Source organism: Pimephales promelas, chromosome 20 (genome assembly GCF_988280905.1).
Source record: "Pimephales promelas chromosome 20, fPimPro1.hap1.1, whole genome shotgun sequence".
NCBI classification, from domain to species: Eukaryota; Metazoa; Chordata; class Actinopteri; order Cypriniformes; family Leuciscidae; genus Pimephales; species Pimephales promelas.
The window spans coordinates 27109358-27129572 of record NC_142788.1 but is presented as its reverse complement, the minus strand read 5'-3'; the positions used below and the strand labels follow the sequence as shown (position 1 = coordinate 27129572).

General features: G+C 36.6%; 1 protein-coding gene across 3 annotated transcripts in view; it reads right to left on the bottom strand.

Moving 5' to 3' along the window:
- Positions 1–20215, bottom strand: part of plekhg5b (pleckstrin homology domain containing, family G (with RhoGef domain) member 5b) — a 74403-nt gene that overhangs the window by 1881 nt on the left and 52307 nt on the right. For all 3 annotated transcript variants that reach the window (XM_039652369.2, XM_039652368.2, XM_039652370.2), the window contains 12 exons: positions 9846–10049; positions 7475–7645; positions 7126–7221; positions 6625–6825; positions 6400–6510; positions 5231–5380; positions 4995–5132; positions 4672–4791; positions 3400–3532; positions 3036–3151; positions 2754–2902; positions 658–1584 (listed from right to left, as the gene is read on the bottom strand). In XM_039652369.2, coding sequence (XP_039508303.2) covers positions 658–1584; positions 2754–2902; positions 3036–3151; positions 3400–3532; positions 4672–4791; positions 4995–5132; positions 5231–5380; positions 6400–6510; positions 6625–6825; positions 7126–7221; positions 7475–7645; positions 9846–10049 — 2516 coding nt within the window. The remainder of the gene's footprint in view (positions 1–657; positions 1585–2753; positions 2903–3035; positions 3152–3399; positions 3533–4671; positions 4792–4994; positions 5133–5230; positions 5381–6399; positions 6511–6624; positions 6826–7125; positions 7222–7474; positions 7646–9845; positions 10050–20215) is intronic.

Sequence of the window (20215 nt, the reverse complement as noted above, 5' to 3'; positions counted from 1 at the left end):
AAAACTTTATTTTGCAAAATTGCTTTAGAACAATCTGTATAGTAAAGACAGACAGAAAAACTGAACACACTAAATATTGAGGTAGATTGATTTGGCAATGTTATAATAAAATAAAATCCCTCATTTATTTAATAAAATAGATGCAAACAAAAACAAACATTACATATATATTAGGGCTGTCGAACGATTAATTGTTATTAATCGCATCCAAAATAAAAGTTTGTGTTTACATAATATATGTGGGTGCTCTGTGTATAATTATATATATATATATATAAATACATACACATGCTTGTATATATTTAAGAAATATGTCTATGTATATACATGTATATTATATATAAACATTTTATATATAAATACTTTTTTTTCTTAAATATATATATATATATATATGTATTTTCTATATACACAAAAACATATATAATCTATACACACACATTTTATTAACGATTTTCTATCAGAATTGTAATATACCTTAGACACTGTATAAAATAAAACACCAACTAAAATGTTATAAATATCTTAATTAACAATTAAACTGTTCTCCATTAGATGTTTTTTTTTTTTAATTTCTGCACATTATCTGTTAAATCACCCAAAGCTCAAGACTGAAACAAAAAAATCGATATCCAAAGACAGAAAGGTGACACTTACGAGGCTGTGAGCGTTGAGTTGAGCACCAGTGTGGTGCGTATCTTGTAGAGCTGGGCCAGTGTGAGTTTTTTGTGCTGCGGGTGTCTCTCACTGTGGCCCGTTCTCTCCGTGCCACTAGGGGGCGACAGCTCCCCGTCTGACGCGCTGCAGGGAATCTGGTTGCTAGCAGCCTCATGTGCAATTCTGGCTCGCCTCAGTGTGTCCAAAAGCATGCCTGAGGGCATACTGCATGTGAGTCTGTGGCTTTCATCCGTCGGGAGACACTCGTCCGCTTCAGCAGGGTTGAGCTCCGTCAGGCTCCTGCTGAGCGACGCTTCTACATGTTTATCCCTCTGCTCCCATGTGTGCCGACTTCCTGTGCAATCTGTGGCTGCCCTGGCAATGCCCGGGCTAGAATGGCAAACTGTGGACAGCAGGTTATCCTCTGAACGGGATTTGACAGCAAGTCTCTCCAAAAACGGCAGGCGACACTGGACATGGGGTCGGCGCCTGGGCTTTAGAGACAGCGCCACTGAGTTCTGAGATCCAAATGAGCTTTTGTCTTCATCATCGTCTTCCTCATCCACATTTTCTTTCTCCTCACCTTCGTCACCTGTGGTCTCCGCCTTGTCCTCCTCGGAGTCGTCTTCCTCCACCGGGGCCGCTCGACTCTGTGATTCCACCATGGACTCTGGCGAGAGCGTCCCGTAGGCGCTGTCCATGGACATGGAACGGCACTGTGGGTCCAGGTCTGAGCCCTCCTGACTGTCCACATGGGGTTTGAAGTCTGCGGCCTGCTGGTGTTGGGCCTGCGCTGAGAGGGAGGACAGACCAGCATCATGGTCTGAATGCCCACCTAGATCAGACTGAAGAATAGAGGGATCCAAAGATGATCCAGACTCATCCATATCCATCACTGACAAGGTTTCTGTGGAGCCATCTGATTGGCTGAAACAGAGAAACAATAATGTGAGTTCATTCATCATATATATATATATATATATATAAACACACATATATATACAAACACACACACACACACACACACACACACACATATATATATAAATTCTTATTCAATTAAAATAATAATAAAAATTTAATTGAATATATACAAACATATATTCATATATAAATGTATAATTAAAAATATAAAATAAATAAAATAAAACATTAAAATGTAATGAAATATAAAAAACATTTAATAGAATACTGTTGTTTGAAAAAAAGTATATATATATATTGAAATAAAATAAATCAATGTTGTTAAAAATGATTCATTTAAAATAAAATAATTTTAATAATTTATATATATATATATATATATATATAATAAATGTATACAAGTATATCATTTAAAATATAAAACATTAAAATGTAATGAAATATAAAATTTTTATTAAAATATGAATACATTTAATAGAACTGTTGTTTAAAAAAAGTATATACATAAATATAAATACAAATATTTTTATTTAATTAAAATAAATCAATGTCGTTAAAAATGATTAATTAAATTATAATAAAATAATTGTAATAATTTATATATATATATATATATATATAAAATGTATATAAGTATATAATTTAAAATATAAAACATAAAAATGTAATGAATTATAAAATATTTATTAAAATATGAATACATTTAATAGAATAGTGAATTTATTAAAATAGAATGTAATAAAATAAATATATAAATGTTAATAAGTATTTTATGTTTTATATATGACTTAAATTATAAATCATTAAATGTTATCAAATATAAAAATAAAGGGCCTGGTTTCACAGACATGTCTTAGGTTAAGCCGGTATTAGTCCTTAGTTCAATTAGGACATTTAAGTAGCTTTTATAAACGTGCCTTAGGCTTAGACAAAAACATTACTGGTGTGCATGGAACTGACATATTTAAAATATATAACAGTGCTTTCAATTAAAACAGCTCCAACATGCGTTTTAGTCTGGGACTAGGCTTGAACCTTGTGTGAAACAAACCAATTATTGATTAAAATATTAATTATTTAATTATATTAAAATAAAAATAACGTATTTACTAAAACTTAAATTAAATAAAAAATAAAACATTTTTAAATGTATTATTAAAAAAATCAAATACCTATTGCTCTGATCTTTGTGTCTAAGGTGAGGTGAACTGGTAGTGGAGTTACAGCTGTCCTCGTCTTCCCCCTGATCCTCCTCCAGTTTTTTCTTCAGACAAGCCTTCTGTCTGCGAGCCTCTTCTGACCGCAGCCGCTGCAGCTGATTCTATAATGCATGCACAAAATAGCTAAATCAGCAAACGTATCTAGCCACGACTGAGAGATGGTCTTCAGATGGTTGAGAATATCAGAAATGTCAAACAGAGATCATTAGTGCTGAGGCACAAGTATGACTTTACCTGGATATTGCAAATTGCATCAGTCCAGCTTCGCCCCTGGGTGGCGCTGTTGGCCTGGAAAAAGTAGGCAGCCACAGCGCTCTTGAACTCATTGAGGTAGATGAGGACAAATGAGCCTAGGAAATAAAAAAATAAAACCCAAAATACATTAAAATTTAATTGATGTGATGTTGGTAAGGATGATTTCAGGTTGGGACTAAAACTAACATGGGAGACATTGAGAGCGATTTATCTCATTGCCTCTAGTTAGGATGACTATGGTTCACAATATGCTCTCTTGAGATTCTCTGCTGCTTGTTTCTGCTCATTCGTCATATTAAAATGTAAATGTAGGCCGCTATTAAACTGGGCTCAGTCTGCTCACCTGGGTCTTTGAGCTCTCGGCACACCACATTATGCAGGAGGAGAGGCTGTCGGATCACTTTCACCTTCTCTAAACGCTTCGCTGGTTTAGTGATCAGCAGCAGATCAGTGAAAAGGAAGCAGTAAACCTCCATCTAAACAAGAAAAGATAACATGAACACAAGCAGTATTTAAAGGCCTGTTTCACCAGCTACACTTAAAGGGATAGTACACACAAAAATGAAAATTAGCCCATGATTTACTTCATCCTTAAGTCATCCTAGGTGTATATGACATTCATCTTTTAGACGAATACAATCAGAGGTATATTAAAAATTGTCCCCTTCCAAGCTTTATAATACCGGATAAAAGTGCATCTATCCATGATAAAAGTGCTAAACACGGGTCTAGGGGTTAATAAAGGCCTTCTGAAGGGAAGCGGTGCATTCGTGTAAAAAAATATCCATATTTAAACCTTTATTTACCCCCTCGAGCAGTGTGGAGCACTATTATGATGGATAGATCCACTTTTATGATGGATAGATGCACTTTTATGATGGATAGATCCACTTTTATGATGGAAAGATACACTAATATGATGGATAGATGCACTTTTATGATGGATAGACACACTATTATGATGGATAGATCCACTTTTATGATGGATAAATGCACTTTTATGATGGATAGATGCACTTTTATGATGGATAGATCCACTTTTATGATGGATAGATACACTAATATGATGGATAGATGCACTTTTATGATGGATAGATCCACTTTTATGATGGATAGATACACTAATATGATGGATAGATGCACTTTTATGATGGATAGATGCAATTTTATGATGGATAGACACACTATTATGATGGATAGATGCACTTTTATGATGGATAAATGCACTTTTATGATGGATAAATGCACTTTTATGATGGATAGATGCACTTTTATGATGGATGGATAGATGCACTTTTATGATGGATAGATGCACTTTTATGATGGATGGATAGATGCACTTTTATGGACTTCAAAACAGAAACAGCCATTTACTGCCATTATAAAGCTTGGAAGAGTCGGGACATTTTTTGATATATATACACCATATACACCTAGAATGACTTGAGGGTGAGTAAAACATGGACTAATTTTCAACTATCCCTTTAATTATTTAAAAACAAACTACCACATTGCAAATGCTTCCAAATATTTAAATAAATATAAAAAAATTTATTTAAACTTTGCAAACGGTCAATTGGGATGGATTCGTGTTAATTATTTAATCTGAACTAACCCTGCTGTCTTTGCCCTCTTTCATGCGGAGCGCCCCCTCCAGGTGCAGTTGCCTGGTCTCTTCTGGTGCCGTGTCAATCATCGGTGCCATCAGGTCAATTCGGCTGAACTCCTTTAGAGCCTGTAGACATGGACGGGTTGAAGAATACTTAAATGAACTGTTTTCCACATAAAATCAAAACCTAATTTCCGGCATGAAAACAATAACCAACAAGATATTACAACAAAACAATGCATTTCTATGAAGTCCAAAATATCGCACTGGAATGATTTATCTTGTTTTATTTTTGGAGGCTAGATGATTAATATTTGTATAGTTCTGACCTTCTCCACCTCCTCGCTGGCTCCCTCCACGGCCTCGTACGACTCCACTCGAGCCGAAATGGCGGCCAGTTTCTGCTGCTCCTGACGCTGTCGCATCTGAGAGTCTACACTGTTGATGAAGCCCTCCACACACACCACCTGAAGACATTCACAAACATCCAGATGAATATAACAGATAAACATCAATATATACTTTATATATATATTTTTTTTGTGATTGTTCAAAAGGGTCGAACCATGCTGTTGAGTGCGTCTCTGGAGACTTGGTCTTCAGTTTTTTTCAGGATGGTCTTCAGGAGCAGAGGGTATTTGGTGAGTCTCTGGTGTGGTTTGGCTAGCATGTCCATCAGCTTCAGACGGTTACACTGTTTATTTGTTTCTGCCCACTGTAAAGATAAGAAAATCAATGATTACAAGCTAAATTTAGATCATATGCAAGAAAAAAAAAAGTTTTTACAAAATGAAAAACATACATTTTATTTTATTCAGTTGTACTAATAACGCAATTTGATCGCAAAATCCCCTTCATGGGATTTTGAATCCCCTTTATTCATCTTAAATATACAACAAACTCTTCAAGATCTACAATCTTGAAGAGTTTGTTGTATATTTAAGATGAATAACTACCATTCTATGTAGTCAATTTTTTTATATAATATAAAAATGTATTACAAAACATACACACATATATATATATATACACACACATAAACATATATATATATATATATATATATATACACACACACACACACACACATAGTATATATAATATATTATATATAATTATATATAATATAGATAAATATATATATATAGACACACTCACTCACACACACAAACATATATATATATATACACACACACATACATATATTAATAATATATATATATATATATATATATATATATATATATACATACACACACATATATATATATAATAGATATGTACATACATATACATATATATATACACTTATATATATATATTAAAACAATAATAATAAAAATAAATAAAAAAATCCTGCTTTTTAAAACAATCTACATGCTAAAAAGATTTAAACAAATTAAATTGAATATCAATGGAGGTCGATGGATTGCCAATGCTATAAGAAAAATTCCGTTTAATACAATTTTTTATAAAAAAATACTCAAAGTATAAATTACATTTAGATTATTATATATAATTACAATTTTCTATTTTCTGTAAACCTACTTTGAAAAATGTATTTTGTAAAAAGAGCTACAGAAATTGAATATATCATGGATGGATGGTTATAGTTTGCGTTATATTAATGTATAGTTTTATTTATACTCTCTCTCTCTCTCTCTCTCTCTCTCACACACACACACACAGACAGGCGGTGTATATTGTTTGCTTGTTTGGTCGCAAACTCCTCACCGTAATGTAGATCTTGAAAAGTTCGTTGTCTCTCAGCATTGAGCGCATGTATTCCATTGAACTCTCCTCCTCCATGCAGTACCGGATATATGGCTGGAACCTGGACGCAAACTATCCACACAAACAAGACACTTTTAATTACTTAACCAGAAAATAATTATCTTTACAACCAGCCTCGGCTCTATTACATATAAAAGTCAAGATTATTTCATATATAAAACTCACCGTACTGAACCCCTGCTGCAGGTCCGTGGGGTCGATCAAGCTCCGTGTGTTTCTCGCTTTCTCCAGCGCCGGAAACATGACTTGAACCCACAGTGTCGAGTGCAGATGTACGATGTCGTGGATGTTGCTGAATAGCCGCGTGGACTCTACTTCACACAGGAGACCGTTGTCCTGTAGATTTAGCAGGCCGCACAGGAACAGCTGCACAGACAACAGAAGACACTTTAAAAACAACATCACATGGCATTTGCAATACATTTAGCTTGTTTCTGATAAAACACAATTTTAGTAGGCAATAATGTAGGACAGGACTTCCTTTATTGGGATTTATTGGATTATGAAAAGTAATACTGGTCCATGTCATATATGACTATTAACAAAGTCTCACAATAAGACTAGAAACATTTATGTACAAAGAGAATAAAGTGCAACTTTAATTTAAAAAGTCCTTACAGAAAAAAAAAGAAAAAGAGATGTAAATCAAGAACACCTTTGACTTACATCAGTAATGACCCTGAGTTTCTTAATGTACGTAGCCTCGGTTTGGATCAGTTCCCATATTGCCTCTTGCTGTTGAAACTGGCGTCTACTTAAACTCTGAAAACAAGCAGAAAAAAGTCAGATTGCACTAATAAATGTGCACTCAATATGTGAAATAGTAGAAATCAGATACAAGTTCCATATATGAGCTGTTCTGTGAAGCAAAAATCTGTTGATTTATGGGAAAACTTGAGGTTACTGCAACTAATATCATAATTGGTTATGTTAACATGTGTAAGCTCCAATGATCAATAGATGGGGACGTCCCATGGGATTATGTTCCATGATACAAGATGCAATGTGTCAGTACCTCAGGGTCATCCAGCAGTTGCCTCCAGCTTTCCTCAAGAGTCAGGTGTGGCTCCTCCTCTTCCTCCTCCCAGGAGTCCTGGTGGAAGGCGAGCTGAGAAGGAACCTTGGGCAGACCGAACTGTGAGTACGCCTGCAACTTCGTTTGAAGCAGCTCCACACGGTCCACATCCTGAGACACACAAGGGAAACAGAGAACATTTAAATCCTCTTTCTACATGATAATGGATGGATAGATTGCATGACAGGTGAATGGATAGATGGATGGACGGATGGACGGACAGACAGATGGATGGGAAGGATGGGTGGATGGATGGACGGACGGATGGATTGATGGATTGGATGGATGGTAAGGATGATTTCGATGGATGCATGCATGGGATGGATTGGATGGATGGGAAGGATGGATGGATGGGTGGATGGAATGGAATGGATTGGATGGATGGCTGGATGCATGGGATGGATGGATGGATGGGATGGTTTGGATGGATGGATGCATGGGATGGGGTGGATGGGATGGATTGGATGGATGCATGGGATGGATGGATGGATGGATGCATGGGATGGGGTGGATGGGATGGATTGAATGGATGGATGCATGGGATGAGGTGGATGGGATGGATTGGATGGGATGGATGGATGGATGGATGGATGGATGCATGGGATGGGATGGATGGGATGGGATGGATTGGATGGATGGTAAGGATGATTTCGATGGATGGATGCATGCATGGGATGAGGTGGATGGGATGGATTGGATGGGATGGATGGATGGATGCATGGGATGGGATGGGATGGATTGGATGGATGGATGGTGAGGATGATTTCGATGGATGGATGCATGCATGGGATGGATTGGATGGATGGGAAGGATGGATGGATGGGTGGATGGAATGGATTGGATGGCTGGATGCATGGGATGGATGGAAGGATGGATGGGATGGTTTGGATGGATGGATGGATGGGATGGAGTGGATGGATGCATGGGATGGGGTGGATGGGATGGATTGGATGGATGCATGGGATGGATGGATGGATGCATGGGATGGGGTGGATGGGATGGATGGATGCATGGGATGAGGTGGATGGGATAGATTGGATGGGATGGATGGATGGATGCATGAGATGGGGTGGATGGGATAGATTGGATGGATGGATGCATGGGATGGGATGGATGGGATGGGATGGATTGGATGGATGGATGGATGCATGGGATGGGGTGGATGGGATGGATTGGATGGATGGATGGATGCATGGGATGGATTGGATGGATGGATGCATGGGATGGGATGGGGTGGATTGGATGGATGGATGCATGGGATGGATGGATGGGATGGTTTGGATGGGATGGATGCATGGGATGGGGTGGATGGGGTGGATGCATGGGATGGGGTGGATGGGATGGATGGATGGATTGGATAGGATGGATTCCATGGTATCTAGATAGTTTCATGGTCAATATCACAAAAATCATAATAATTTCCAAAATAGATAATTTTATGTTAATGATAGAATGGTTTTAAATTAACAAAACAACTATAAAGTGATTTAGCAAAACACAATTCACATCAGCAGACCACCAACCAACCAGCAGACAACTGAGGCGCTGCCTGTCTATTCAAACAAAACACCCCCGACAGGGTTTATGGCACCTTACAGACACCCCCTTTCACTAAACGCCACCTTCTCTTTAACCTCACCATTAAAGCCCATCCATTCATGTCAGTGACACTCTCATGGCCCGTGTGCCACTGGGGCTATTGTCCTTTAACAGGAGGGCTGGTGTACTTATGACAACGAGTATTTAGCATTGAGTGCTCCCAAACAATAGAGGCCAGACACAGATGGACTATAGGCTGCCTGTAGTGGCCACTGGAGATGACTGGTTAACCCTTCTTTTGTGGAGTAGAGTCCCAGTGGGACACACGAACAGCCCCTGTCGGTCTTCTTTGGGGGTTTGTGAAAAGGATGGAAGTGTGAAAGTGACAGGTGAGTGACAGCTTAGTCAAGCATCTGGTTGAAATGCAGGACGAAACTTTTCAGAGTGGGGGAGTTCTTTTGAGGCTCATGGGTTTTGGGATTTTGTCTGTTGTATTGTCATGTATTGAAACGCAAGAGGAAATAATCAAACCATAAAACTACACACATAGGAAGGGGACTTCATCAGCCATTTGATTTTTGATTCCTTTAGTTCATTTTAAATCATCTATTTCAATGAAAAATAAAATTTTACGCTAGTATCAAGTTCAGAAATCATTCTAAAATGCGTACTTGCTGCAAAATCTTTTTTTTTAACGGGAAAATCCCACCACCTGCTTCCCTTAGACTTCCTGATGTTTTCAAGATGGGAGAGATAAGGTGGGAGAGTTTACCTTTCCAGGTCCGGCACCGAAGAACACGCTGATCCGGCTGGTGGCGCGGTTCTTCCAGTTGTCGGGCCCAGCCGCCACACCGGCCAGTGAACCTCCTGGAGCCGCGCTTGGTAAAGCCCCGCCGTGTATGGCCAGGGTGTCCGAGTATGGGATGTTGGAATCGCCCAGAAACTCCGTCATGTTCTTCCGCCGACGGCTCGGACCCTGTGAAGAGGAAGCGATGGAAGATCCAGGTGAGTCGACAGTTTACAAATGCAGAAAGATAAAGGTTTGTGAGAAGCATATCAACAAGTATGTCAAGGACAACAGAGCGAGAGATACGGGAGAGACCGTTATCGGTACTACAGTATACAGAATGAGGGGGTGTGAGAGAGATGGGATCTTTGTACCAGCGTTCATCTGAAGATTTCAAAACACTACCACAAAACAAAACAAAAAGTTGGAAATGCTATCACAACATTCTTAAAACCTGATCTAAAAATAGTATTTCACATCATACAATTTCTAATCTGTTTACATTTTCTTAAACTGATTAAGATTTCCAGGTTTAATTAATTAAATAGTATTTAAATATATTCTAAATATAAATACAGTATATATATATATATATATATATATACACACACACATACATACATAGACACAAACACAAACACACACACACACACACACACACACACACACACACATATATATATACACACTCTAAATAATGCCTGGGTTGTCTGAACCCAAATTTGAGTAAAATATGGACAATTCAAATGTTGGGTTAAAAGTAATTTCAAATTTTAACTCAACTTCAACTTTCCCTTTCAACTGTACATTTTTTAATTGCATTTTGAACCCAATTTATTATATATAACCCAAATATATTTGTCCATATTTTACCCAAATTTGGGTTAATATATATATATATATATATATATATATATATGTATGTATGTATGTATGTATGTATATGTATATATATATATATATAAAAATAAATAAATAAATAAATAAAGGAAATGTCAATTATAAATTGCAATGGAACATATTTATGGAATATTAAAAATTCAGAAAAATAGAGTAATTGAAAAAAAAAATCTAATTGTTAACTAGAATTGATTGACTATGATTAGCTATAATTTTACACATTACTCAACCCTAGTTGGAAACATGGAAAACTTAGGGTTACTGCAAAGCGATGACATTTCCAGAACCAATAATGCATTATGATTCATAAATAAATAATAAACAATCCTACTGAATGTAACAATTTCCTCATTACATCATACAAAACAAAAATCGAGGAGGTCAGCAACCCTGCGCCGAGAGATCAAGACTGCCATTGTTTTAGAAGCAATTGTTCTGCTAGAGAGCACTGCAACATCTTTCTATTCAGACACACTCCATCTAACGAGCTTCAGCGTGTTAAACAAACAAACAAACAGCTGTTTAGTATCTAAGGAAGTAGTAATCTCGCCGAGCGGGAGGCAGACAGGCTTGTTGACCCTTCTCCAAGACGGAGGGAATTCCACAGCCCTGAGTGCCGTTACCCACTAACAAATCTAGCAAATTCCAGAGAGGACTACGACATTTTTGGGGAATGCACAAATAACAGGAAAGGTCTGAAGACAAAACAATGGAATTCCCTAAAAAAACACAAGCGAAGCTGATGCTGATGCGTTGAACACTTAAGACAACTGTGCAGGTGTTTTATATAACTAACATTGAACAATTCAGTGAGTCTGTAAGACGTTATTAATGTTTTTGAAAGAAGTCTCCTATGCACACCAAGGCTGTATTTAAGTGTACACAAATGCAGATAAAACAGTAATATTCTGAAATATTATTACAATTAAAAATGAAATCTTACATATATTTTCCTCTCTCCAAAAATTGTTTATTGTTTTGTTTGACTCCAACACCTGCATGCATCATGTAGCACCACGATTCAGTTGATTTATGGGAAAACTTGAGCTTACTGCAACTAATAATCTCATTTAGACAATATAAATGAATATGTGAATATTTCACTCAGAAATCCAATAAATACTTTCAACCTCAATATAGGTTTTATTGGGTTATGGCAATCCTTATAACACGTTTACATATATATATACTAAAAAATTCTTTGAATTTACCTAATCGAACGATTGCTGAGCATCACAAACAACTAAATTCGTACTATAACACCGGCCAAAGCATTTGCACGGGCAATTTATAAGTCGATTAAGACTCCTTCAAATACTTCTCTGTGAACTGTACTGTTGGTAAGGCAATCAAGAACATCCCTGCAAAAGAATGACGGATTGGCCACTATGCCCCACTTGCTATATTTAGAGCCGATGCAAAGAGACAGGCAGACGATGAGCTTTGATGAGGGGATTTCTGAGGTGAAAGGATGAGGACGCAGATGTCAGGAAATGTCTCTACTTTGGGGAGGATGAACAACGGACGCCTGAACGCTTGGTTATGGCTCAGCATCGAAAGTTACCACAATAAAACAAAAAACGCATTTTTATGACTTCATAATGGGTTTCTATAATGAAAAACATACAATCAATAAAGAGTGTACTCTAGAAACAAACCGAGAGAACATATAAGCACTAAACGCCAGACAATTGATCCAAACTTTGTTCAAACTCCCACTTTAGGATCAGCTGTGCCTGGTGATTCTCACTCTCTGTGGAGGGACTGAACGACCAACGAATTTATGAAGCGGAACAGAGTTCCCAGAGTGTCTGATCTACTCACCATGGCAGCAAGCGGCATGTCAAATGAGAGGTAGACCATGGTAATCTCTCAGCCGGGTTCACGGAGCCTGACCCATGCTAGAGCCAGCTGCTATGATCACTCAAAGCCTCCACCAGATACAAAAGTACCTCAGAACCTGCAACTCCTGGATGCGTTACAGTTCTTGAGCCAAAATGAAGCGTGTTAAACGATAGATCACTAATTTTAATTCAGTGCAGCTTAATTTCCTTCTTAAAATATGAGGTGCATCAGGGCTCCGTATTAGGTCCTTTCTAGTGTACCAGAGCTGCTCAGCCAGCAATGAGAGGTGAAGCTTTCCGACTGAGCCCGTCTGCCTGCATTACTGAATAGGGCAGCCCAAACGTCATAGCAACTAGGAGGATCCTGTCCCATTGTGTGGGGCAGGAAAGAGAGGTGTGGCTGCTTAAAGACAGAGGGTCACATGTAAAGAAGGAGGGGAGATCCCAGGAACACATCCTGGTGCCTCAAAAACGCCAACCGTATGTTTGGCAACATAGGTTTGATTTAAAAAGTCTAAACCTCAGTAATTACACAATCAAGAAAATATTGTTGAGACTTTTAGCTACAAACAGGTTTTTACATAACTGTTGCTTCCATTCAATGAATTAGTCTACTATCATTAAAAAGAGCTTCTGACGATCCTTGGGTTTTATGATAAATTGAAAGTGACAGTAGCATAACATTCCTGTCCCTTCAGTGATTTCCCAGCATCTGTTTTGTCCTTGCCATTACAAGGAAATGACGTCAGAAATTGAAAACTGAGGGGAATCCCAGTATGTGCTGCAACAAGTCTTGAAGTTCGGTATCGTTATTATAAATCTAAACATGACACGGCCAACATAATGACATCTGAGCATTACTTTTATATTAAATAAACAGGTTTATGATCTTTAATAAAATGCCTGGGTGGATGATCCTCCTCATTGCAGCAGTTTAAAAAGCCTTGGACCTGCATGCTAGGCACATTAATAACTCGTTAGAGGTCATGATGTACACTAAAATGATACATAATATATAATGAAAATAGATATAATGTTCTATAATTCCTTAATGTCAACGTAAACTGTGTCTGCAATCCATCAACGAGACAGATGTTCTTTAATGAATTGAAGACCAGGAAAGTACATTAAAACAAATTTTGATTAAATCTTAAATATATATATATTTTCAATTTATTTTTTAATTTAGCCTAAAATCATTAGAATTTTTTTTCTTTTTTTTTTTTACTATTGTCTTGGCCATGTTATATATATATATATATATATATATATACATACTTTAAATGTCAATTACCATTGTAAAACTACATACATATATTTTTTAAATTAATTTATAATAAATAAATGTATATATATATATATATATATATATATACACACACACACACACACACACACACACACACACACATATATATATATATACACACACACATACATACTTTAAATGTCAATTACCATTGTAAAACTGCATACATATATTTTTTAATTAATTTATAATAAATAAATAAATAAATGTATATTATTATTGAGAGTAAATGCAAATAAATAATAAGTTAAATAAAACAATTAATAATATAATTAAAATAAAATAATATAAATAAAATACAATACAACAAAAATAATTAATTTTCTTCTGTGGATGTTTTTAAATGTCAGATACTTTGTTATTTGTAAATACCACTGTAAAATGCCATAGCCAATTCTACTAATATAATTGAAACAATTAAAATAATTTAATTTTTTTGAGAGTAGACACAAACAACCAAACAAAATAAAATACAACTAAATAAAGAATTAATAAAAGTATATTAATTGCCCTCAGTGGTTCCCCACTAACATTACCAGCACTCAAAATCAATCCTCGTTAAAATGTTACACCTTACCACAACATACTCCTAAACGTCACGTCTCCCTGTATCTGACCCTGATTCCCGACAACAACAGACTGACCACTGGGAACTGATGCATAACCCAAAACTTCACCATACAACAGTTAATCTCAAGAACACAACAAACCAAGTGTGAAGATAAGAACAGCTATTGATCAAGCTTTGAATAATGATGAAACAAAGGTGGAAGAACAGCTTCAGTGACCAGCCAGCGCTCACAAAAACACCCAGAAACACCATTCTGAGCAGGTCACATTTCATTTACTAACTTTACCTTGAGTGTCAACATAGGACAGTCTCAGGGTCAACAACACTCACAGTGTCGCCCACTAAAATTAGTCAAAGCAAAGCCATTACAAAGAGCCATTGAAGCTTAAGGACAGTCGATTAATCAGTGATCAAAACCACGATACGGCCTTATCGCCTGACAAGATAACAGCGTCTGTCTAGCACACAGGCCCAAACTTGTGTCGTCAGGTAGCGGAATGATGCTAACAGCTTTCCATTACGCGCACACTCAGCTTCCATTACACATTGACACACAGCTCCTTCCCACACGATACAAACATTTGCTCAATGGAAAATGCACTGTTGTGCAATCAAAATGTTACGATACAGGAGATTAATCACTGATGATCCATTCAAATAACACTCCACCACTCAAAAAAAAAAAACCAACGTGCATCATGGTTAAAACCTGTTAACCACCTCCCTTTTTGAGCATAGATGTAAAAATGCACTACCCAAACTTAAAGGGATAGTTCACTTTGAAATAAATTTTATTATGTTTTAGCTAAGGTGTCTTTGTTTCCGCAGTAGTTTCAATTTTGAAATTTTTAGGTCAAACCGTTTTTGTCTGTCAGTCATTTAATGAAGGTCTATGGTCACCACCTCAAAGAGCATGCACAGAGAAGTCCAAATTAAACATGATTTAATGACTCGTAAATGTAAGATGGCCTAAGACACGAAACGAGCGGTCTGCAAGCACAAGGTCTTACGTCTTGTAACCACAGCCACGTCCAAGTGATCTGAGGGCGCGGGCGCTTCGGTCTGCGCAAGCGCATCGGAAGTGATCTCTCGCTTGTACGTCACTCATTGTTTACACAGAGGTTTCTGAAGTGTTATCTAGACATCTAGATATACAGGAAATAGCAATGGAAGACGATTCCGATATATCAACAAACAATGTTGAATTTTTTTGCGCAGCCGTGCGATAGATCACTTCCGGCGCTTTCCGCCGCTTGCGCAGACCGAAGCGATCACTGATCACTAGGACGTGGCTGTGGTTTCAAGAGGTAAAAGCGGTATAAATACTGTTCGTTTTCTCACACAAACCGCTCGTTTCGTGTCTTAGGCCATCAATGTGTACTTACATTCACGAGTCATTAAATCATGTTTCATTTGGACTTTGAGGTGGTGACCATAGACCTGCATTATATGACTGACAGACAAGAACGGTTTGACCTAAAAAATATCAAAATTTAAACTACTGCGGAAACAAAGACACCTACATCTTGGATGCCCTTGAGGCAAGTTAAAACATACCAAAAATTAATTTCAAAGTGAACTATCCCTTTAAATGGTTGTAATTCGTAAGTGTCTACAGTTGGTCTCTATTTAAGGACACTCGGCAGATTATGGCTGAAATAAAAGCACTTAGTGGAAGAAGTTTAAAGAAGCTAAATGTAATGAACTTTAATAGAAAATATATATATATTGTAAAACGCTTGGTTCTAAAATATCTAGACAATCAAAGCTACGTCTAACCAAGATGTGTTCCAAATTTGAAGTTGATATCACAAAAATGTGGGATTTTGTTTAGGGACGCAATACCAAATAGAGCCACCGGGTGAGACCCACACTCCATAGACATTATTAATACACTTCTGTCTCAATATCACTTCTATCACAAAATAGTGGCCATATATGGAGCCTTTAGTGTCAGACCTTCCCAGTGATAGTGCATTTTGTCAAATTTGAAACATGACACCGGGAGAGGAGCCTGCTTGAAGGTTTTAAAGTACCGCTTCAATAGTAACGCAATGTCCAATTTCAAAACCGTTTTCAGGGATGAATTTTAAGTGTTAAAGCTTATGATGACTTATAATGAATAAAAAACAGGCAATAAAAAGAAATGTGCCAAGTGTCCAGGAACAGTTAACAGGTTAAAAGCACGATTACTAGAGAGCAAGTCAGTGAGTTTCATTGCTTTACCTGAAACTTTTTTGGTGATGGATTCTTGAGAGACACTTCACTAGGCAGACAGTCAGTATCCATGTGGAGCAGATCCCAACTGTGCCACGAGGACAGACGTCCAAAACGTACCATGATCCAACCTGGACCCCCCCTATCTGACCTCAGGCAAGCACTAGTCCTCTAAACTTCAGCAGTCAACATCCAGAGAAGTTGTGCTCAGGATCTGCCTAACAGTGAGTAGATTTGAAGCTTTTGCTTTATGACTTGATCAATCTACTCCTCCCATCTCCCCCAAAGTCATTCTCCACATCACAGCGAACAACATTCACACGCTAGATGCTGATCCCTCCCACAGCCGATACCGGCAGGCCTTTCCTTACAGTAGGGAAGTATTAAATATGCGGGTGAGTGAATCTAGGTCAAATTTCACTCCAAAAACAAAGGAAATAAACAAGAAATTATATTTGTCTTGATGGAAATGTTTGCATTTTGATGACAAATTAGCTTTATATCATTACTGTAATGCATCAGAAAATTAAAAAAAAACTTTTTAGATGGCAATCACTGCTGTAAAAATCTAAATAAGAGCAACTTTTGTCTTGAAATTGTCCTAAATAAGACTTCATTTGGAAAATGTAATACAAATGTACAGAGTATAGCTCACATTTCACCCAAAAATCAAAAATTGAACATAATTAAAATACATTTTGCATTTTGTGCACTGACAATTTCATGACAATAAAGAATTTCCCTCATTCCCTGAAATATGGTTTACATGGTAATGCTTTTACATGTTTGCTGATCAAATAACCTTTATAATTATGTAAAAACAATCAAAAAAGAAAATGTGAAGACAACTTATAAAGAGCATTTTGGTCTTAATTGTGATAAAATGGCTTTGTTTTCTCATATATATATATTATTTTGTATTTTTTGGGTGAAAAATATGTTAAATATGTATTGAAAGTGTGGTTTCGCTGATACAGGTGATGGCAGACCTTTAATTCATTAACTAACAGCATTTAGAGTTCAGTAAATGCTTTATGCAACATTATTTAGCGAGACACCATGAAATTGCTTTCCAAACAATGTTCTAACAAGATTCTCTCCACTAGTTTCCCATGAAGATAAGACCCATTTTTTGCTAAAGTCATGTTTTGTTCTACTGTCTTGAACATTGAGTGTTAATGATCAGAAACTAATTGCATGGTAATTGTGTTAACTTCACAAGATCATCAATCACATGTGGGGGTATGTTGTGTCAAGAGCTTTGTTTCTTTGTTGATATAGGTAAAGAAATGATTACTATGGTTTGCATTGGTCTCTTGCTTAATGAAACGGAGATCTGCCATACAGTATGTGCAATTTTTTGAGTTATTATGCAACTTAAACAAAACATTTAACAACTTGATCCTTTCATTTATGGAGGGAAACCGATACAGATTAGATCTGTCTGCTCCGACACTAAGCTCTACACTGTGATATTAATACACTTTTGAACCAGTCTCTTATCAGAGTTCAAATAGGAACAGGAAAAGCTCATTTCCTGCAGTTAGTTGCGGCCGACAGATGCTGTGTTTATCCAGACCTTTGATAGTCCATTGACTGAGTTACATTTGATCAAACGCATCGTTTCCTTATTTAACGCTTCTCCTGGAAGCTTTTGATGCCATTTTTGCAGTCTTTGAAATCAATGTTTCTCAAAGTATTCACAGCTAATGAAAATAGTGCAATGTTAAGTCATTTATATTCTCATTATGGAGACCGCTTAATGAATGCTTTTATTTCAACTAGTTAATATGTAACATTTCTCATTCATACTAGTTTAACTTGATGTACTAAAACAACAAAAAATAAATAAATAAATAAAAATTAAAATTAAAAATGACAAAAACATTCAAATTAAAACGGAAAATATTAAAATAAACAAACTAATTTAAAATCTAAATTAAACTATATTTAATATGTGTTAAATCGTGATAAATCACATTTAACATAAAAGTTTGTTTATATAATATATGTGTATTTATAATTACATTTACTGTATATATTTAATATGTGTGTGTGCATATATATATATATATATATATATATACAGTATATATACATACAGTATATATATATATATATATATATATATATGTGTGTGTGTATATAGTACACAGAGACATACTGTATATACATAGTGTATATAAATCAGACAAATAATATATATAAATATGATATTTGTACAAATAAACGAACTTTTATGTTAAATGCGATCAATCACGATTTATTGATTTGACAGCACTCATAAAAATATCCACAAAATTTCTTAATGCACATGAAAAACTATGAATTTCATTGCATTAGATCAACAAAAAAACCCATCTAACAAGACCAATCCCATTTTTCAAGCTAAATATTTCACCAAAAATATCCTTTGGAGTTAATTGATTAAATGGAAAATAGAAATACAGTTACAGACAAAAAAAAGTATATTAAGACAAAGACAAAAAGTATACTGACAATTTGTGATTGGGAAACTTTGCAAAACAAGTCCATAATGATGAACTACACCTTTAGTTACTTTACTGGAACTACTAAAATTTAGGCAACACACATAAAAAACACCAGTTGGTTAAAAGTCATTAAGCAAAAAATGGCTCAGAAAAGTGACGTTAGTTCTGAAAAAAACATCCTTAAGCATTTGAGTGCAGAGGCCACTTGTTTTATTATCTAATGCAATGATATAGTCAGTGGCTGGAGGCACATTCCCAACATGACCAAGAGCCACTAAATCCATCATAATGACACATTTCTCTGTGTCGCTGGGGGCCACGGGAACTTCTGACCTGATCCAAGTTGTGTAATACACCTCTCAGGTCATCAGACAGGTGTCCTCAGGCAAGACAGCTCTACTGCGTATCTGTGTGGGTGAGCGGTGTGCCACAAACGCCAGCTAGCATTATCAATCTAATCTTATTTGACTAAAGCAACAGAGCCGCATGTTAAAAGTGAAGAGGGGAGTCCTGAAGTCGACGCCTTTAGTGTGAGAGATGAATCTTACACCACGGGACAATACTTAAAGCGACAGAATCCCAGCATGCATTTAAAACTGAACCTCAACGGTAACCATAGTAACGACATTGGTTTTGTAACAAACATTAATGCACCACTAGAGGACCATCAATTTAGGTGACTTGCTATCAAAAGAAGGCCTGGGCAAAAAAAACCAACAACTTTCACCTGAAAACACTTCTCTTCAGCTCCTGGGAGTGTAAAAGTCATGATGCTACATCAAACGCTCACGCTTCAAAGGTCACTCCCCCACCGGGGCGGATCTGGCCAATCAAACCTCAAAGAGGAGTCCTGGTGTCACCGCCGCACCAGTTATCCCAGGGGTGGTGGGCTTCTTTCTAAAGGTCAGACTTTGGTGAGGGGGCAAGACACAGTGGGCGACTTACCACATACAGGTCAAACGCGCTCACACACAAAACCCAACAGCTCTCATAAAAATTCCAACGGAATAGTTGGCGGATGA